At 39.4% G+C, this 21,923-nt stretch overlaps 3 protein-coding genes across 3 annotated transcripts; 2 read left to right on the top strand and 1 right to left on the bottom strand.

Annotated features, from left to right (window-relative positions):
- On the top strand, positions 1-17,434 carry LOC108106960 (electroneutral sodium bicarbonate exchanger 1). Its single transcript, XM_017214248.2, is given in 13 exon segments — positions 1-318; positions 3,011-3,114; positions 4,746-4,955; positions 6,211-6,681; positions 9,019-9,188; positions 9,190-9,314; positions 9,376-10,321; positions 10,386-10,793; positions 10,795-10,889; positions 10,961-11,273; positions 13,854-14,096; positions 15,477-15,727; positions 16,504-17,434. Coding segments are annotated over 13 exon segments (3,594 nt in total). The 5' UTR covers positions 1-289; the 3' UTR covers positions 16,733-17,434.
- LOC108106961 lies at positions 11,784-13,845 on the bottom strand. The gene is made up of 2 exons (XM_017214260.2): positions 13,425-13,845; positions 11,784-13,369 (listed from the first exon to the last, which is right to left on the bottom strand). Exons 1-2 carry the CDS (start codon positions 13,491-13,493, stop codon positions 12,116-12,118), a joined length of 1,323 nt encoding a protein of 440 aa, XP_017069749.2. The 5' UTR covers positions 13,494-13,845; the 3' UTR covers positions 11,784-12,115.
- Positions 17,435-18,786: 1,352 nt separating the features above from the next.
- On the top strand, positions 18,787-21,515 carry LOC108107148 (elongation factor G, mitochondrial). The gene is given in 5 exon segments (XM_017214551.2): positions 18,787-18,953; positions 19,051-20,511; positions 20,513-20,726; positions 20,785-21,130; positions 21,193-21,515. Coding segments are annotated over 5 exon segments (2,238 nt in total). The 5' UTR covers positions 18,787-18,881; the 3' UTR covers positions 21,338-21,515.
- Positions 21,516-21,923: the final 408 nt, after the last annotated feature.

Genomic DNA, 21,923 nt, shown 5'->3' with positions numbered 1-21,923 from the left:
GGGACTCGCAGTCGAGTCGTCGGGTCGCGTTTTCATACTAAAAAAAAAAAAAAGAAACATAAATATATATATATATATAGAAACCCTAGCGCGATTCCGAGATCTAAACAGATTAAAATCAAATAATAAAACGGAACCACACGTTCGCCTTTTATTGTGTCCCAATATTCGTCGGCTATCGCAAAATTCGCTTTTCGTTTGATAATCGCGAGGTGCGTGTGTGAAATTTTTGTACAAACAGGAAAAAAAAGCTCACGTTTTTTCGATCGCTATTTTCGGTGATAAGGTGATGGCCAAAAATAATGAGTACATAGAACTGTAAGTAGCCGCCCCAGTCAGTCAGTGATTCATCACTTACGATTGCTGAAAAGCGTCACAGGAAAACAGCCCAGAAGATATCAACTGTCCGAGGTTTGAGTCCCACTTTTCAGCTGGGCTTATCACTCGGACTTTGTTTCAACTCTGCAAACTGTTTTTGTCGGTGGGGTTTATCTTCCTAGTACAAGGGCAAGCCAAAGAGGGGGAGAAAAGTCGTCAAAGTGTACAATCTAAGCAGTCAATAGAGTGGTTCTTGGGAAACAATAAAGATAAAATATATTATTTTATAATTTCTATAAAGCCGTTTCTTAAATATTGTTCAAAATATACCTATAGTTAGTATCTGTGATCTCAGCTTACTCAAACTTAATAAAAAATTGCCTATCAAGTCCGAAAACCGAAACTGCGTTGATCCCAAACTTAAAGGCTCTAAGGATTATGCAACAAAAGTTTAAAGCTATTTATTTAAATATTAAAAAAAAATATTATTTAACTCACATAAACAAGAATACCAAAGGCAAGCCAAGCCATTTTAATAATTCTTTAAAAAAATAAGTACGAATGACTGAAATGTTAAGAAAATATCTTAAATATAAATATTAAAAAAAAACACTGCCTGTTTCTGCAAGACTTTAGCTATAAATATTTCTTGCCCTGTTCCCAGTACAACGACAATAAATTTATTAAAGAAATAAACAGAAAAAAACCTGCTAAATCAACCAGATAAGCCTTCAGGTCGACGGGAATTTCGGGCTCCAGAGCCAGAACGAGCCACCTCGTTTCTTTGCTTTAACGCCGAACAATTGCCAAATTAAACAAGGCCAAGTGCAAGTTGTCTAGCAATTCGTTGTCTTGTTGACACTTTATACAACATCGGGTTATTAACTTAATATCGGTGCCTAAATTAGTGTTTGTTGTTGTGACTCAGATGCTGATAAGACAATCTAGGTGCTTGAAGGTGAGGAAGGGAAGGTAGAAGAGAAATGCTATATTTAGTAAAGCCTGGCTAGACCCAGTTTAGACCGGCAATTGGCAGACAGCCTGGAGTGTCCGCCTGTCCAAATGTCATATATTGTATATACATTCAAGTGCCATATATGAAGATTATACATTTTGCTGGCTGATAAGACCAAGCACGGCGACAGCGAATCGAGATGATAGGCTATATAGAAATAAACCTTTATGTGATGCAAATTTTTCCATCATAATACTGTCTGATCTGAGGAATAACCAAAATTACCCAGTTTGTGTAAACAAGTCTTGGTTTTTTTTAGATAAAACATCATTTCTGATACTAAAACATTATTAAAAGAAGCTACTTTAGTAGTAGTAATTATTACCTACAACACTGTAATTTTCAAACATAAAAATAAATCTTATACTTTATACACAAAAAGGTTACCTAAGACTAATGTAAGACTAGAACATATATTAAAGTTTAAAATCAGTAAATCTTTAGCTAAATAACAAGATTTTAGCTTGCATATTTTAGTTTATAAACAACTTTATTAATTCCCTATAAATATTCTTCTTTAACGTTCTTGATTCTCACCTCAAAACCCATCTGATTACTAATGTAAGAAATAAATATTAGCCAGCTTATCCCAAAATAAATCGCAAATAAACTAAAGCCACACCCAAGATTACAAAGCAAACACAAATTAAAAAGCAATTCCCTTACAAAGCAAACTAAATCCAAAGGCAAACTGAGAATAACAATAACTATTAATGAATTCGTGTTGCCATGAATGTTGGTCAAATGGTCGTAAGTGCTTCCAAATTTATAAGGCAATTAAGAGATTGCATTTAATACAGCAAGGCAATGGAAGTGCAGCGGGAAATCTATTAAAAGTGAAACCAACTCACTGTTTAAGGTCCATAAAAGTTGAAAATTTCCATGAAATGGAAACCCATCAGTAGACTAAAACTAACCATTAACAGGGAAGTTTAGCTAACAGTCTCAGTCTCAGTCTGTGGATGATAATTTATTGATTTTAATAATGACTATGAAAGTCACGACAACCATGCGGCAATGAGTTTGTTAATGAAACTCGATCATTGGCATTTTGCCAGCCTTTCGGTTTGTTTACAAACATTTGGGAATCCAAACTGCTTTTAAGGTTAATAAACTTGAACAAGTTGGGAGGGAAACCAAATAAGAACGATTGTATTTAGAAAACTGGAGCAGAGAAATTTACTAAAATCAAATATAATCTATCAAGGAAGGAGTATAGAAATCTACGTATGTAATATTCCTCAGATTACTACAACTATTTATATCAAAAAGTAGAGTATACACTCTCCTCCTCTAATAACACCCAGTATATCCCCTAATTTATGTCGATTTTCTACATACCGATCAGTTAGCTGAGCAGTTTGTGTGGGTGTTGCTGTTTCTATAGCAAAAGCGCATTTTAATTAGACGATTCATAGCGCACTTGCTAATGCTGATCAGGTCCGAGTTAATATTTCTAGGCCTGCCACTGACGCTAAGGCTGATTTAGCTGAGGTAACCACAAAAGCGATAAGAAACTCAATTTAAAAATGTTATAAAAATAAAGCAAAGGGTTAAGTTGGCCCATTTTATAAGAGCAGAGATAGGCTGGGAGTTTCCTTGAACCTGAGCCAGGCTTAATCATCTCGAAAAATAAATGTTTATTAAATTTCGATTTTTTTTTTGTATTCATTTCAGACCTTGGACCATGAACTCCTCCAGCGGCGATGACGAGGCGCCGAAGGACCCGCGGACTGGCGGCGAGGATTTTACGCAACAATTTACAGAGAACGATTTCGAGGGTAAGTCGCGTTCTAATTATTAGTTTAAAGCACAAAAAATTAATCGCTAACTGAATACTGATAAGCAAAACCTGAATAGAAAAATATTGGGTCCACGCATGGCCCAAAATCAAAGACGACTTGTAAAACCAGCCAAGTGACAAGTCGATAGGCAAACAAGAAATTTGCGTCGTGTTAATTGCAGGTTGACAGCTTTTGAGGCCCAACTAAAAGCTAAAATGGCCGAGATGGTCTACGAATTCTTAATGGAAATCAGATTTCGAGTGGGAAAACTAGATTTAACTGGAAACTTTAAACTAAGTTAGGGGTCATATGAATTAGTTTAATAAAACAATTAGCCTCATCTTACATTGCTTCCGGTTTGTGGTCTTTCATTCTCATTGAATATATATTACATTTTCATGCCTAATAGAAATTTTATTAATATAAATATTTTCGATTATTTACTGCAAGAAGAAAAATGCATTAAACAACAAAAACTTGTTGTTGAGTTGCCATTTACAGAAACGCCCACAAATTTATAACTTTTAAGATCCAATCGCGTGACTTGGCGAAAAGTTGATAAATTTCAGCTGGAAGATTTGCCCTGTATAATTAATTTAAATTTATGAAAAACTACTGAAGCAAGTACAAGGCAGATGATATCACAATTAGTCAACTGACTGAGCGCAAGTCGAACAAAAGCTTTGAAAATTTGAAACTGGGAAAGAGCTCTGCAAGTCAGGGAAATAGTAATTAACATAAATTTATTTGTAGTTACTAAGATGTCAGCTAACTAAGCCGGGAATTGGATTGAAACGAGACAGAATCTAAGATGGGTTTTGATTTAGTTTTTAGTTTGTAGACAGTTTAACATTGCGTATACGTAATAGAGTGCAGGCTGGTATAGAAAAGAAATCCAAATTTGATGTCTGGCCAGAGTTATTCACGAAATCTTATCTGTTTAGTGAAAACATAATATTAAAGTGAACTTTGAGCTGCTGATTAAGACTTAGAATGTTGTCCTATGAGAATTACGTTTCGAAATAAAACAAATGAGAGTGTCTGTAAGGGCTGAGAGGCTTGAAAGCTTAGTGGAATCTTTCTTAAGGTTAATCAAGCTATAAAACATTAAATATTTTTGAATATTTATAAAAGATGTTTCTCTTAAGAAACATTTTAATTATCATGTTTTTATTACCAGATTAGAAAGAAACTAATAATATTTAATCATCTAATTTATAACCACATTTATAAATTTGTGTTTCTGGAATGAAAAAATTCTGTGAAATTCCTTTTAGAAAATCCTTCAAAATGAAACAAAAGGGAATTATATTCTCAATTAATATTAATCCAAACATTCAATTAAAAACCTTTAAAAATTATTAACAAAGCCATTGTCTTTATTAATAGCTCGTTTAATCAAAAAAAGGCAAAAATAAAACAAATTTTAGCAGGCAGCACGGCAAATGCCGCAATAAAGAAAGCAAATTGTAGCAAAAATAAAGCATTTTAAGCTAATAGAATTATGTAACTCAATTGCAATTAATAAACAACGTCGCACTCAATTTGGACTCTTACCCTGGATCCCAAACTACCCGCCCTCCCCAAACCGGTCTCCTTTTGACATTTTACCCGCATTTTTCCTGCAGGACATCGGGCTCACACCGTCTATGTGGGTGTCCATGTGCCAGGAGGACGGCGGCACTCGCAGCGCCGGCGCAAGCACCACCACAGTGGCCCCGGAGGGGGTGGCACGGGGGGCAGTGCCGGCGGTGGCTCCCTCGGCGGATCCGGAAGTGTGGGCGGCGGTGCGGGCAAGGACAACATCAGCGAGAAGCAACAGGAAGTGGAGCGACCAGGTGCGTCCAGGTGTCTCTCCTCGGGTTTCCTTTTTGCACATATAAGTAATTTTGATATTTGGAAGAGGCTAGAAGGAAATGCCAGTAAATTTGGCCAATCAGTTTCGGCCAGGCCGAGAAATGTGGCAAATTGCAGGGGATGGGAGGGGGAAATTACAGTCCTCTACTGGGATATCTCACTCATCAGGCGGATAATGAAAATGACAGATGATTGGCTTACAGTTTGCTGTCAACAAGAAGTTTTGATTGTAATGTGGGGGGCCAAGCAGGCTAATGGGTGACATTGAATTAGGAAAATGAAATTACCTTAAGACAGAAATATAGGCAATTTTCAAAAGGAGGAGAAGTTACTTTACTGCAAACTAACTAACATTATTTCGTTTTAATCTTAAGTTAGCAAACCAAATCATTAATTCATGCAGGCTTATCTCTAACATTAAACATCTGAAAACTAGTTTTCCCGCTTTTCATACAGTTTTACCCAACCTATCCCAACACCCACGACTAAGCTTCTTGGCATACATCTCCTGACCTAGCCATTTATTTTGTTGTTAAGCTGCATTAACTCATTATTCTTTGTTTAAATTTATGTTTTCATTATATATTAAATTTAATGTTGGGTTTAAACTTAATTTTTTATGTTTAATAACAATGTGAATTTGCCTCTCATTATCCCTTCCTCATTTTAGCTTTTAAAACTTACATATGAACATTTTTACCTGTTTTTTATCTACATTATAAACTCTATGAAAAAATGAGCATAGTTTAGTTTCATAAACAAGCATTTAGAAAGCATCCTTAGTCACATTCCATACATCATTTTAAGCAATCCCGAAATGAAACAGAAACAAATTGGGTTGGGACTAAACAGGACATATGGCTGGCAATGGTCAGTGGCCAATTCCCAGCACAGATCAGGGCCAAATTATTACGCCAATTAACTTTAGCACGCAGCCGGCAGAGCCCAAGGACACTCGTGATTGTTATGAACGGGGTGGCAATGGCAGGAAGATGTTGCAGCCAAGTCATAAATGTTGATTAAGCTAATGAGGGTCTGCACTGAAAGAAACTTTAAAAAGTATTTCTTTGAAGATTTAAGATTATTATTTAACCTTTTATGAATGCCTTTATATTTTCTTTACATTTTTATATTTATTTATTTAAGGTTTTAATCAACTTTTTTTAAGTTCCCCAAACATTTTTTTCCTCTGAAAAAAAACCACATTTTTCTCACACTGTATCCTTCGAATTATAGTGACTCCCCCAGCCCAGCGAGTTCAGTTCATACTCGGCGAAGATGTGGACGACGGCACACATGTATCCCATCCCCTGTTCTCCGAAATGGGGATGCTGGTTAAAGAGGGCGACGAGATCGAGTGGAAGGAGACGGCTAGATGGATCAAATTCGAGGAGGATGTGGAAGAGGGTGGCAATCGTTGGTCGAAGCCCCACGTGGCCACCCTCTCCCTGCACTCCCTGTTCGAGCTGCGTCGCCTGCTGGTCAATGGCAGCGTAATGCTGGACATGGAGGCCCACAATCTGGAGGTGATGGCCGATCTGGTCTGCGATCATATGGTCAGTGCTGGAACCTTGCCACCAGGAGTTAAGGACAAGGTCAAGGATGCCCTGCTGCGACGCCATCGCCATCAGCACGAGTATGCCAAAAAGACGCGACTGCCGATTATTCGATCACTGGCCGATATGCGTAATCATTCGTCATCGAAAAGTAAGTATGGGGTTGTCACGATCATTAGCCTAACTCTAAGCTCATCTCGTTCGTTTGGTGTGAGTCTCTGATCGATCCATCTGCGAGCCCAAAAGCCATCACTCAGATCAGCTCATTTAGGATATCACAATGTCTCAAGTGTCTAAAAACTCTCATCCGATCCGAACTAATACTAATAACTCAGACCTGGGCAAGAGCACTCCACTGCACTCACTGCATGGCTCAGCGGCTGGCCTGGATCCGACCGGAAATTACCAGACACCCCTCTATGTGTCGAGTAAGGATCAGCGTGGTTGTTATCTCGCTGTTCCCACAGGTATAGCCCTAGAACTAGCCAAATCCATTCCACTTACTACCTTAAGCGATCTCTGTAAAGCTGAAAGCCAAAGCCAAAGCCAAAGTATAACCTTTTCAGTTGCCTTGCACATACAAAAAGCACCCAAAGAAAACAAGTCAATCGGAAGTAAAAGCTAAAGTTTATATCAAGAAGATTGTGATCTCTTGACCTGGCAATGTCATTCCTTATAGATATCCGTAGTAAGGACTTTAAAAGAAAGTTACCAACTCCCAAGGAGCTATCCTGACTAAGAAGACCCCATAGAAATCGAAGAAGATTTCTCCCTCTCTTGCCGCCACCCAGAAGTCTTGATCATTCACTCATCACTAACTCACATCCATTAGCTTTTAAAATGCATTAGCTGCTTAAGAATCATAAAATAAACTTGAGTTATTCGTTTGCCCAATAAGCTGACACTTCAACATCTGGGGGCCATTGGGGTCACCACCTGGTTCCATGCCGGGGCATCGCCCCAACATCAGGCCCAGTCTGGGCAAGGACAAACAATGCCAAGTAATAGCCCATCAATGGTTTTCACTGTACTTTGCTGTACCTATCAAGAGCACGCTGTGTTTTTCGATGATTATCTTTTCTATTTTCTCTACTCCTCGAACTTATTAATCTAATCTATATCTATATATTCAACTATAACTTCCAAGAGCTCGTTAGTCCCTCTCTTTCTATGATGATATACCCAACTTGTTGTGTTGTCTATTTGAACGATTTAACTTTATATTTAATCAATATCGAATTATAAGGAACTTAAAGATCAACTATATACTACGTTTTATATCCATTTTCCCCTATTTCTCTCTTGAAATCTATTCACTACTCTACCGACTTTAAAGCCCCTTCTTTATATATGATTTTTTGTTTAACTTTTAAGCCAGTTTTAGCCCTGTTCTGTAACCAAGAAGTTTATTTGACTATCAACACCGTTTCTTTGCTAACTTTAATATTCACACACCCTTGGTAAGAACTGTCAACTTGCAATCCTTGAAAGTCCACAAAGAACAGGAAAAGTTCATAGGTCTGTTAAGAACTTATATTGGGAACTTTTTCAATGATAACAACTAACATTCGGGAGGAGTATAGACCAGCTGGAGCTACTTAGAGAACAACCCCCCTAACCCATTGATAACATAAAAAACAAAAAAAAAAACAAAAACATTTTCCAGTTGAAGAGCACTCGGGCAACATGTTGGGGGCCACAACGCCAATTTCCCTAACGGCCAGCGAACCGGGCCCACCCGGATCCAATGGAAATTCAAATCTAAGCACCGCTGCCGGTGGCATGGGGCGTTTTCTAACGGTGCCCAGTGGAAAGCCCAGCAACAAGACGCTCGGTAAAGAACTCAACTTGAAGAAATCTATAACCAAACCTAAAACCAACTCAAGAACTGACCGTTTTATCGTTATCGTTATCGTTTTCCGTTTGATTTTGCGTGTCTGTTAATTGTTGAAATGAAAATGAAAAATAAATTTCCTTTGGTAGAATGCAGTTTTGTAAATAGAATTGGTTGATCGAAGGATCTATGAGAAGAAATTTGGCGAAATTTGCATGAAGGTTATGAAAGAGCAGAATTGGAAAAACAGGAAGAAGAATCTACGTAGAAGAAAAACTGGAAGAAATCAAAAATAAACCACACACACATCTGCACGCTAATCACCATCTTTCAGAACTAACTATTTTCCGATATATACTATATATTTTGCATGCTTCATTATCTGTATCTGAACTCAATCTGAAATCTCTTCCAGCACACTTAGAAGAATCCGAATTTAATCCAATATCTTTCTTTGCACTTCTTTTTTTTCGTTTGTTTTTTATGTTGTACCGTTGTAACGTGTGTGTTGACCTACTTGTTGTTGTTGTTATTATTATTATTGTAATACCTATCAACGCACGTATCTTAAAAAATATAAAAAAAAAAAAAAATTTAACACAACACCAAAAACCTGCACCCCGTGACCCGAATGAAAACCCGCGACTAATGCAGAGAAAAAATCTAATTCTAAACATTCGCGGCCCGCACAAAACCTGCCGTCGATCACAGAGGACATGGTCAAGAGTCCCAGCAACCAGTCAATGGCCAGGCCAGGAAGTGGCACTGAGCTGAGCGAGCAGCAGCACAAGGGCAACACCCATTTCATGCGGAAAATACCCCCGAGGAGCCGAGGCCAGCAATATCCTTGTGGGCGAGGTGGACTTCCTGGAGCGCACCTTGTCCTGCTTCATCCGTCTGAGTCAGGCGGTCGTCCTGGGCGATCTCACTGAGGTGCCAGTGCCAACAAGGTAAGCTCAATTTTTTCCCACTAATTTTCCTGACTGCTAACCCACTTCCTATTCCATCCAGATTTGTCTTCATCCTGCTTGGACCGCCTGGCAGCCAGAGTAACTTCCACGAGATTGGCCGGGCAATGGCCACGCTGATGTCGGATGAGATCTTCCACGAGGTGGCCTACCGAGCCCGTAAGCGTGATCACCTGCTGTCTGGAGTGGATGAGTTCCTGGATGCAGTCACCGTTCTGCCGCCAGGCGAATGGGATCCCACCATTCGGATTGAACCACCCGCGGCAATTCCATCGCAAGAAGTTCGTAAGCGTCCTCCAGAGTTGCCCAAGGAGGAGGTGGACGAGGAAGAGGAGGAGGCGCGGCTAAGGGAGGAGAACGGACTGTCCAGGACAGGACGACTCTTCGGAGGTCTCATAAACGATGTGAAGAGGAAGGCTCCTTGGTACATTAGCGACTACAAGGACGCCCTGTCCATGCAGTGTGTGGCCTCTTGGATCTTCTTGTACTTCGCCTGCCTGTCGCCGATCATCACCTTTGGCGGTCTTTTGGCCGAGGCCACTGGCAAGCATATGGCTGCGATGGAGTCTCTGGTGTCCGGGTTCGTTTGTGGCATGGGCTATGGCTTCTTTTCGGGTCAGCCGCTGACAATTCTCGGGTCCACCGGTCCAGTTCTGGTCTTTGAGTCAATTATCTACGAGTTCTGCCTGAAAATGGGCTGGGATTATATGACGTTCCGTTTCTGGATCGGCATGTGGGTCGCCGGCATTTGTATCGTTCTGACCGCGATTGATGCCAGTGCCCTCGTCTGCTACATAACCCGGTTCACCGAGGAGAATTTCGCCACCCTGATCGCCTTTATCTTCATCTACAAGGCCATTGAGAATGTGGTGGTCATTGGAAAGAACTTCCCAGTCAATCAAGGGATATACGACTGTGTCTGTACCCCGCCGATCGGGAGCAATGCCAGTGTTGTCGAGTATGCCAAGTACAACTGGGATTATTGTGAGGTAGGGATATTGGATTACTCCTGTTAAACGATAACATTTCGATAACCAATTTCCGATTTCGTAGACCTACAATGGCACTTTGGTTGGTGGAGATTGCGGATCCCCGCCCACCGAGAACGTTTTCCTCATGTCGGTGGTCCTCTGTGCCGGCACCTTCCTCATCTCGACCGTGCTTAAGGATTTCAAGAACGCCCTTTTCTTCCCCTCGATCGTTCGCCAGTACATTAGCGACTTCTCAGTGCTGATCGCTATTTTCGCCATGAGTTTCTTTGACTACTCCCTGGGAGTTCCCACCCAGAAACTGGAGGTCCCCAACGAACTGAAACCCACGCTCAGCACTAGGGGTTGGCTCATTCCGCCCTTCTCTGAGAAGAATCCTTGGTGGTCGCCGATCATTGCTGTATTCCCCGCCCTACTCGGAACCATTCTGATCTTCATGGACCAGCAGATCACGGCCGTTATTGTGAATCGCAAAGGAGAACAAACTGAAGAAGGGCTGTGGCTACCATCTGGATCTGTTCATCCTTTCCATTCTGATTGCCATTTGCAGTATGATGGGTCTGCCTTGGTGAGTTTAAATCAAGGGTTTATCTTTAGATTATTTTTTTATTTATCGAAATATTCAAACTAAATCTCCAGGTTCGTGGCTGCCACCGTTTTGAGCATCAACCATGTCAACTCGCTGAAGCTGGAATCGGAGTGCTCGGCCCCTGGCGAGAAGCCACAGTTCCTGGGAGTGCGCGAGCAGCGGGTAACCCACATCCTGATCTTCCTTACCATCGGTGTCTCCGTGCTGCTAACCCCGCTGCTCGGTCACATCCCTATGCCGGTCCTGTTCGGCGTCTTCCTTTACATGGGTGTGGCCTCGCTCAAGGGTCTGCAGTTCTTCGATCGCATTCTCATCATGTTCATGCCGGCCAAGTACCAGCCGGACTATATGTTCCTGCGGCAGGTGAGCTATATACATACTTACATCATTTTAATCCCAAACTATGTATAAAATTTAATGATATTTGAAAATCATTTATATCGATATATATATTTAATGCATAAATCGTAATTCCAGTCTATGGAGTACTATCTAGATCAGGGTCACGTTTTTGTGTTGGTTTGCAGCTGTGCACTGAGAGAAAGAATCATTTTTTCTGCTAACCAATTCATCACTCATTTTAGTGATGCGAAAGAAACTCCAAAATGCAAACAGAAGTTATACAGAATGAATTGCAGTGCAAGTGTTCGAGGATGATCCAGGAAAAAACAAAAACAAATTGTGTTACAGTTAGCCGTGGAACAAGGCGGAAAGAGGAAAACGAAAAATTGTCAGTGGAATAGCAAGAAGTTCGAAGATTATCCAGAAAGAAACAAGAACAAATTGTAGGTGAAGGAATAAGGCGGAAAGAGGAAAACGAAAATTGTCAGTGGGAATAGCAAGGAGTTCGAGGATGATCCAGGAAGAAACAAAAACAAATTGTATTGGAATTGGTGACGAAATGAGGCGGAAAGAAAAGCACAAAAATTTTTTTGTGGAATAGCTCCGCGTGCACTCAAAGCTTATGGGCGAGCAAGCCCACATACAGAGATCATTTACAAAAGCAAATGAGAACTAAGAACATAGGCGTTGAGCACCCCTGATCTAGATAAAGAGATACATATATAACATTTTTTTTTAATTTCGTATAATCTTTCGACAACTTCATACGTCAATAGAGAATTTATTATTTAACATATTTCTAATCCTAAAAATGTTAATTATTTTTGAAAATCTTGTGGTAAGAGTTGGAAACCATCTTTTGCTCAAACGAGTCTTACCTTCTCTTCTGGGGCTGTCTTCTGTTTTTTATAGATCTCCATTAGATTTTCGAAAGAATACGGTGAAGGGGTAGTTGTAGTTTGATTATAATTAATCAAGCCAAGTTTTTTCAGGCTAATATATTTCTTCAGTATAGTTTCAAAATCGAACCGCTCTTCTATTGAATCTTCCGTTGTATCCGATTCGATGATATCAGTGGTAGTTTCGTCATATAACTCATCTATGGTAGTACTTTCATCAGAATTAACTTCTGTAGTATTTTCATTTTCTATTAATTCGGTTTTATTTCTACGAGATTCTGTTGTTTCCGATTCGATTATATCAGTGGTAGTTTCATAGAACTCTTCTATGGTGGTACTGTCATCAAAACTAGTTTCCGTAGTAGTTTCATTTTCCTTTAATTCGGGTTCAGTTTTACGTGATTCTTGTTCTGGTTCTGTATTGTTTTTATTATTCGCCAATTCTGACAGTTCTTTTAAGAGCTTTTCCCAATTAAAGCTTACTTCTTCTCCATCCAAATGCGCTTGGCTCTCTGTACTTGTGTCTTCTCCGTTAATTAGTTCCGTTGTAACTTCCTGCTTACTTCCGTTATCAATTTTATAATTTTTATCATATTGCTGTATCAGATACTGTAGAAACTCTTCCCAATTTAGATCGTTTTTAGACCCGTAAGCCGTATTAGCATTCAACATTTCTAGCATTCTTTTCCAATCACTAATTTCCTTCTCCGAGTCTGCAGAATTGATGCTATCCTGACCAATGTAAATTTTTTGAAGTATTTCCAGATCCTTTGCGATATCCCTCACTCGTTCTTCTGTCCTGGAATTCATATTTAGATTGTGTGGATTTTCAGTGATCTCCGGAATCGCAAGATGTCTAGATCCTTCTAAGCCACTGCGCTCAGCACGAGTGTATAATGGATTCATTTCCCTTTCCCTGATCCTTGCATTGTACATTTCGAAAAGTCCATCAAGTATGCTCCTAACACGGGATCCATAATCAAATGTTTCGGATTTTTCATTGAGTTCTGATGACTTTTTCAAGCATTCCAATTGTGCTAGTCGATTTTCCACGCTCTCAAATCTCCTGCTCAAAGCTCCGCCAAAAAAGTCCAGCTGGTTATCCGATTGTATTAGTCGATCTTCAAAGTAATTCAATTTCTCTTCCAAAACCTTTTTAAACGAATTTAGGCTTTTCTCCAGAATATTTGATATTTGCTCAATATCGCACGTAGCATACTAGAATGAAAATATTTAACTATCTTGCTCTGTACTGACCAAACTGATAACTCACACTTAAACTAGCCGCAGTGGTCGTTTGTAGGGCTATCCCAAATAGGAAAGTTAAAATGATTTTTTGCATTTTATCCGCGGCTAAGAACTGTCACCGAGGAAAGTTAACTTAAAACTGAAATGTATTTGCAATGGGCGAGCATTTTTTGCACAAAACTCTGCAGTTCAGCTGAGCTTTAGTCACTCGTTTTTATCAACACTACATCCGCCGGATGCACGATAGAGCCGCTGTACGCAACAACAAGAGAGCGATTCTTATAATTCAAGGCTTAATCTCAGGAAAATTCCGCATGTACAAGAATAAATATATTTCAGCAGAAGTTAGCAATTTACAAAATCCAAGCTAACTTAGGATTAGTCATATAAAAATAACCATATTAGGCTTCTGTTGAAATCTTTTTTTAAATCTTTTAATTAATTTGTATTCCAGGTTCCCATCAAACGAGTTCATCTGTTCACCGCTATTCAGCTGGCCTGTCTCATTATCCTCTGGCTGATTAAGTCCTTCTCACAGACCTCCATCCTGTTTCCGCTGATGCTGGTGGTGATGATCGGTATAAGGAAGGCCTTGGATCTGGTATTTACTCGCCGCGAGCTAAAGATTCTGGACGACATAATGCCGGAGATGACGAAGCGGGCAGCGGCCGATGATCTGCATAAACTGGACGCTGAGGTGGGCTTATTGGCGCGAATTTTCCCGTGGGGAAAAGGTAGTCGGGGCAGGGTGGTGACCAAGCCGCAGGGTCTCGACGGAGGCCTGGCTGGGTCTGGCGGTGCGGGCAGTGCCGTTGGCGCTGGGCTCATCAGCTGCACCACCTCAAATGCAAATGAGAAGGAGTTCGAAGCACAGAGTAGTCTGCTCAAAAAGTAGAAGAAAAAGACACCGAAAATCTTCCAAGCACAGACGCACACCCACTTAGCCAAGAACATGCTCACACCCACACCAAAACCTACACCAAAACCTACACCTACACCTACACCTACACCTACACCTACACCTACACCTACAGCAACAAATACACCTACATGGAAGGAAAAAGAATCCAAAAGACCAGTGCTGCCCATTTCATTTGCGTTTGCAGTGCTGCCCAGGCCGCCGCGCACAACCAGCGATTAGTTGGATGGTTTCGATACCGATAAACTAAATTATTTATAGATTTTTGATTAATTTGCATTTTGCCGGTCTTGATAAATCTTATTCAACTACCTATAGAACTGCATTATTCTCTGTTATATACGTTTTTATCATGTCTTTAACAGTATTTTGTAAATGTTTTCCCCCTACCCCATTTTAATTTAAAAAGTTTATGGCATGCAGCTGCTTTTGCATTTTGTTTTTATATATACGATCATTTTTTTTATAAATATGTTTCAACTTCTTTTTGATCTTAATGCTAAAAAGAACGCTTCTAAACCACCTGTAAATGCCAAACATTCAAGAAAAAAAAAAAAAATTATGTGGTTTTTCGTAGTGCAAAAATGTGTTATCTACCCGAAACTACTCTAAAAAAAACTACTCTACCCTATATATATATATATATACATACAAATATGATATTTATAAATGTAAATGAAATTGTAGCCTAAGTCATAATTAGTCAAACGTTTACACTGTACAACAAGTACCTAAATGTATTAAATGGAACCTGTTATGTTATTTTATAGTCATCGGGTCGAGAGTTCCAGTAACTAACCAGCGACATAAACCCACACGTAATTGTAGTGAAAATTAATGTAAAAATTTAATGGGCTAAATCCGAAATTGCAAACACAAAATTACACACTAAAAATAACATAAAAATTGAAAATAAAACATAAAATTTGGCATAAATCTAAAATTGAACACACACTTCACCGAATTGGCTTAGACACCAGATCACCTACTTAGACCCTTCAATTTAAGACCTCTTTCCACTTCTTCGCCTCTCACTTATGCAACATTAGACCAGATATGCTTTTCTTCTTCTTCTATTTCCACCCTTTGATACCTTCCCGAGAGATCCTTTTCTTTGGTCCCAAAAACTATGCAAAATGTGCAAATTTTATATTGAAGGACAACCATCATCAGCATCACCCGGGCTCTGGTTCCGGGGTCAACTATAATGCCGATAAGTCGGGTCCCACCACTATACACATTCCCCTGTCGGGGAACAAGCCCAACAGCAATGGACCCTCTGTGACCATTCCCCAGGATGCCGTCAATCGCACCACCGTCTGGCAGCAGATCAACAAGGAAGGCAATGGCATCTCGGAGCAGCTAATCATCCCGGTTACCCTGAAAGTCCGTCAGATCAATGGCAACCAGTAAGTGCTCCCATTAGGATCCACATTCAGCTATCAGTTCAGGCCACACTCTAATCCTCTCATGAACTGCTAGATCTTTTGCTAGGTCTTCTGTACATAAGCTAGTTATCTTTCCTCTTCTGCGCTTCATAAAAAAAGTTCCAGAAATCGCCCTTAAAATAAAAGTTTTAGAATTTAATTTTTATTTTGCAAGAAAAGTATTTTTGTCAGAAAGAAGATTAGGGTTAGTCTTTTATAAGAGTTCACATGGCTTGTTTAAAGTTACATTTTTTAATTATATACTGTAACTTATTATTATTTTTTCATACTAATTCATTTTAATATAAGAAGTCGAACTTTTTCCAAAACAAAATAATGGAAATTATGAATGTTTTCTTTAAGATTCAAAATGATTGTTTGAAAAAACATTAAGAAATATTTTGAAAGATCTTTTAAGAAATTTTTGCCTAAGTGGCAATGAAGATAATTATAAATTTGAAAGTTTTGAATATTTCAAATTTAGGTAATTGGAATTTGTTAGTCTTTTTAAAATCACAAAAAATTTTGACATTCTTGATAAGCAAATTTCTGGGAATTTGTTTGATTTTCCTGCTTTGGTCTTGCTTTCGCAATGCTTATCATACAGAACAAATGCTAGTAAAGAATAAGAAGAATAAGAAATAAGAAACTATAAACAAAATCTTGGCTAATTCAGGGCGACTTTTCTTTGAGTGTATCGACTATTAAATCATTCATGCTCGTCTTCGCATTCCCCATGTGCCTACCCCTCTCTACAGTGCTCCTTCAACTGGTGCCCTCTCGCCACGCCTATCGCCCATGCACGAGGCGGATGAATACAGTGAAGCCCCGGCCAACAGTCCGGGGCATCCAGCAGGGACTCAACAGCAGCAACAACAACAGCAACCACAGCAACCGATGAGCAACTGCAAGGAGGCAACTGCCAAGCTCGAGGGATCCGCCTTGGGCAACAGCCAGATCATTCCGGCCAACATAACACCCGTCTAGAGAGCTGAAGATCCCGAAAGCTACTTGGATTTAAATCGAACAAAGCACAAAGAACCCAAACACACACGCACATCTATGTATTACTAGTTGGCCATAATCATAATCTCTATTTACCATATATCGTAGTAGTTTTTTGGTAACAATTTTTAGCTGTGCCAGTAGAGAGGTAAATCTTTGATTTGGGGCTCAGGTACATGATATACAAGTATTAATTAAAACTAAAAGATAATCCGTAGGCAGTTAAGAACACTTTTGAAACGAATTTTATATAGAACCAGTCAATTCCAAGGATGTTAGAAAGCCAAAAACCAAAGCCATAGAACAGAAACTTAGGCCATCGGTGCTCCGATGTCTCTTCAATTTCCCAACTATATCTTCTCCACTTTGACTTGGTTAGCTAAAGCGAATTGTGTGTTATATATGGGGCTTATTTATCGAACTGTGATCTGATGGGTATATCTTGGGGGCGGGTTGTTGGTTTCAGAAATCGTATAATTTAGCCTAGCCAAGACAAAGCTGTAAACAATTGTATTATATTTTAACGCCTCAAAACTAAGTTTAACACAACATACACATCCTATTTGACACACCCGAAAACCCATTTATATATACAATATATAATATATAGACAAGTATAAATATAAATATTGAATAAAAGTGGCGAACCATTAACTAGCCACAAGCAAACTGCGACAACAGAAATGTATCTTTCCTTTCATTACTTTTGGTATGCATCATCGTTCGTTTTCAGTGTATTTTGTGCATAGTTGTGAGTCTTGAGTGTGGCACCTTCTGCTCCCAAAATCTATATCTCTGAACATTCATCCATTAGCACCTGATCGGGTTCTGCCTGTCTCTATCAAATCAAACTTTCATGAATATTACGAATCAGAGTTTGTAGAATATAAAACTAAAACGTTACTTCTTTTTTTATTTAATAATCTTCAAACTCTGTTTCCTAAAATCAAACCATCAAAGCTCCATTAGCATCGTGTTCGATGTCTGTATGTGCATCTTCTATATACTTCTATACATACCCTCTAATATTAAATGTGTACGTATATAGATTAGTCAGACTTAGGCTATATCTGGTACTATCATCACACTTAGATCACGGTTATTAATCCCAAATTTCATTATTGCAGAACCCAAAATTTAATACGTCGAAGCAATTGTGGCGTGGATATCTTACACCAACAGAAACATCCGTTTGAGTCAATGATTTAACTCCATTTTAGCGTGTAATCCGTGTACCTGTATAACAATTATCTGTGTCTATAATCTGTCTATATACTTATGATCCACGATGTACGAGTATGTTGAATGTAAAACCACCTTGACCTACCGTCCCTTTTGCGTATTTAATGCCCCAAAGTGCGATGGCACAAATTAATTGTCTGGCAACATATCAAGCGGCAACTCGAAAACCAATCTTATACACTACAGTCTAAAGGAATTTGTTGAAATAAATGTGTAAAATAAAGTTCATTTATTTTGAATGGGAAATTTGACAGTTTATATTGTTGCGATTATGGGAGGAGGAGATTACACATTTTAGTTTCATATTTTTGGGCAATGTTAGAAATACAACACATTTTGTATGGCACTTTTTTACATTTTCATTTTAATTACTTTTGAGATATGGAGATAATATTATTATCAAATTTAAAAAGAAAACAATATATTTAATATTTGAAAAAAACAAAAGTGTATAGGGAAATAGTGCATTCTCTTAGAAATGGCTTACTGATAGAAGTTTACCAGTTTTCCATCAAAATCTTTCGAAATTACAATGTTTTATTTTAACTTTTCAACATAAAATTTCAACAACTTTTAATTAAAATATTACAAAATAGTTCTTTCTTGGAGAGGGCTATAGCAATATATGAACCTAATTAAATTTTGTAATAATTAAATTTAAAGGACTTCTTAAAAATATAACGGTTTTTTTTTTAGCTCTCTGTTTAAAAGTATTTTAGAACATTACTGATATGTTTTTATATTTGTTTTTGTTTTGGCTTAGTATATTTTCCGGTACGGATGGTATATTTTAGCGGGCTCTCAACGGTCACACTGGTTTGGTTGTTGGGCTTTCACGAGCGCGTGTTTTTCGCTTAAATTCATAATTATTAATTAAAACCTGGCCAGGATGTCGCTAATAACCCGTTTGCTGAGTGGTAACAATGCCCTGCGCCAACGGGCACTGGAAACTTTGGGCAGAGTAAGTTAAAAACTCAAAAATACCTGAAAGATTATCGGCTAGTTATGTAATTGTTGTAAGAAATGCAATTTAATTGATAATACTATAACTTTTTCAGGCCGGCTACAGTTCGCATGCCAAGTTCTCGGAGCACAAGCCCATCGAGAAGATCCGGAACATAGGAATCTCGGCGCATATAGACAGTGGAAAGACGACATTGACGGAGAGAATTCTCTTCTACACCGGAAGGATTGCGGAAATGCACGAGGTTCGAGGAAAAGATAATGTGGGAGCTACCATGGACAGCATGGAACTGGAAAGACAGCGAGGAATTACCATCCAATCGGCAGCTACCTATACTCTGTGGAAGGACACCAACATCAATATTATCGACACCCCGGGGCATGTGGACTTCACCGTGGAGGTTGAGCGTGCCCTTCGAGTTCTGGACGGAGCCGTTCTGGTTTTATGCGCCGTGGGTGGAGTACAGAGTCAGACCTTGACTGTCAACCGGCAGATGAAGCGATATAATGTGCCTTGTCTGGCCTTTATCAATAAGCTGGATCGATTGGGTTCAAATCCCTACCGAGTACTTTCACAAATGAGGTCAAAAATGAACCACAATGCTGCCTTCATTCAGCTGCCCATTGGTGTCGAGAGCAATTGCAAAGGCATTATAGATTTAGTGCGCGAAAGAGCCATTTACTTCGAGGGAGAACATGGAATGGATCTCAGGCTAGACGAAATCCCTCAGGATATGCGAGTGGAAAGCCAGGAGAGAAGGCAGGAACTTATCGAACACTTGTCCAACGCAGACGAAAAATTTGGCGAACTTTTCCTAGAAGAAAAACCCTTCACAGAAGACGATATCAAGGCTGCCTTAAGGAGAACCTGCATCAATAGAACCTTCACACCTGTTTTAGTTGGAACAGCGTTGAAGAACAAGGGTATCCAGCCTTTGCTAGATGCTGTAATTGAGTACCTGCCCAATCCCGGGGAGGTGGAGAACCTAGGCTTCATAGAGAAAGAAGGACAAGATCCAGAAAAAATAGTCTTGAACCCCGCCCGAGATGGCAAGGATCCGTTTGTGGGCTTGGCCTTCAAACTGGAAGCTGGGCGTTTTGGTCAATTAACCTATCTCAGGTGCTACCAAGGTGTTCTCCGGAAAGGTGACAACATCTTCAATGCCCGTACCAATAAAAAAGTGAGAATCGCTCGCTTGGTTCGCCTGCACTCGAATCAAATGGAGGATGTCAACGAGGTCTATGCCGGCGATATTTTCGCTTTGTTCGGAGTTGACTGCGCCTCTGGAGACACTTTCACCACCAATCCCAAGAACAATCTGGCCATGGAATCTATCTTTGTACCCGAACCCGTTGTTTCGATGGCCATCAAGCCAAATAACACCAAGGATAGAGATAATTTCTCAAAGGCCATTGCCAGGTTTACGAAGGAGGATCCCACATTCCACTTCTTCTTCGACAACGATGTGAAGGAAACCCTTGTTTCGGGAATGGGTGAACTGCATTTGGAGATCTACGCCCAGAGAATGGAAAGGGAATATGGCTGCCCCGTGACGCTTGGGAAAGCCGAAAGTAGCATTTAGAGAAACTCTGGTTGGACCCTGTGAGTTCGATTATCTGCATAAGAAACAGTCGGGAGGATCGGGTCAATATGCCAGAATTATTGGAATCATGGAACCACTGCCACCCAATCAAAATACCCTGCTGGAGTTCGTAGACGAAACAGTGGGTACCAATGTACCAAAGCAATTTATTCCTGGAGTCGAAAAAGGTATGACAAAACTTTAACCAAAATGTAAAAATATTGAAAAATTTTTTTTTACGTTCAGGTTTCAGAGAAATGGCTGAGAAGGGAATGCTCTCCGGGCATAAGTTATCCGGCATTCGATTCCGCCTGCAAGATGGTGGTCATCACATTGTAGATTCCAGTGAGCTGGCCTTCATGCTGGCTTCCCATGGTGCCATCAAAGAAGTCTTCCAGAACGGGAACTGGCAAATCCTAGAGCCCATTATGCTTGTTGAGGTTACGGCACCCGAGGAATTCCAGGGCGCTGTAATGGGTCACCTGAGCAAACGTCATGGTATTATCACCGGAACTGAGGGAACCGAGGGTTGGTTCACTGTCTACGCGGAGGTTCCCCTAAACGACATGTTCGGCTATGCGGGAGAGCTGAGGTAGGTTTAATCTGCTGTTTAGAGCCGATGGAATGTATCTAAAATTATTTTTCTATTTATAGATCTAGTACCCAGGGCAAGGGTGAGTTCACCATGGAGTACTCCAGGTACTCGCCCTGTCTTCCAGATGTCCAAGAGCAGATTGTGCGCCAATACCAGGAGTCCCAGGGATTGGCTCAGCCCGACAAGAAGAAAAAAAAGAACTAAACTAGATTTTTTACATAGTTCTAACTATCATCTCTACTAAATCGAAATGTTATTGTGTCATCTATATTTTTGCTTAGTTAAATTTTATTTCATACAACAATTTTCAGTTTTCACTGTGATAAACGAGACGTGTACAGTTTTTATGTATAATAAAAGAAGACGAGAAAAAAAAGTTAAATTAATACGACATATAATTTTCAACTTATTCCCTGAAATGTTTTCATAAAAGATTTTTGCACATAAAGAATAAAAATTAATGTTTTTAAAATTGGCCTTTTCATTTCAAGTATGGTGAAACGAAAAATTCAAATATCGATTGTATATCGATGTTTAAAAATGTTTCCCATTGTTCGTAATCTACAATTTGAATTTTTAATGGCATTCCTTGCATCAGACTAATGGAAAATTTACAGAAGTGTTTTTTTTCAATCCTAAAGGATGTGTTAAAAAACATATGTATATAATATCATAATCATAATCTTCGCCGAACATAACTGAGAAAACCAAGAATGCAGTGTGAACACTACCATCATCATGCAATATTTACCGGTCTGTTAAGGCTATAACACAGTAATCGATTGTTTGA

Source organism: Drosophila eugracilis, unplaced genomic scaffold (genome assembly GCF_018153835.1).
Source record: "Drosophila eugracilis isolate 14026-0451.02 unplaced genomic scaffold, ASM1815383v1 contig_764, whole genome shotgun sequence".
NCBI classification, from domain to species: Eukaryota; Metazoa; Arthropoda; class Insecta; order Diptera; family Drosophilidae; genus Drosophila; species Drosophila eugracilis.
The sequence above is the reverse complement of the archived record's forward strand: the minus strand, read 5'-3'. Positions and strand labels throughout refer to the sequence as shown.

What these genes read in the sequence shown, in the direction of transcription:
- LOC108106961 (XM_017214260.2), bottom strand. Translation starts at nt 13,493, where the DNA reads ATGCAAAAAATCATTTTAACTTTCCTATTTGGGATAGCCCTACAAACG. An exon ending in CCACTGCGGCTAGTTTAAGT is followed by an intron (nt 13,370 to 13,424) that starts GTGAGTTATCAG and finishes TTTTCATTCTAG; the next exon opens with TATGCTACGTGCGATATTGA.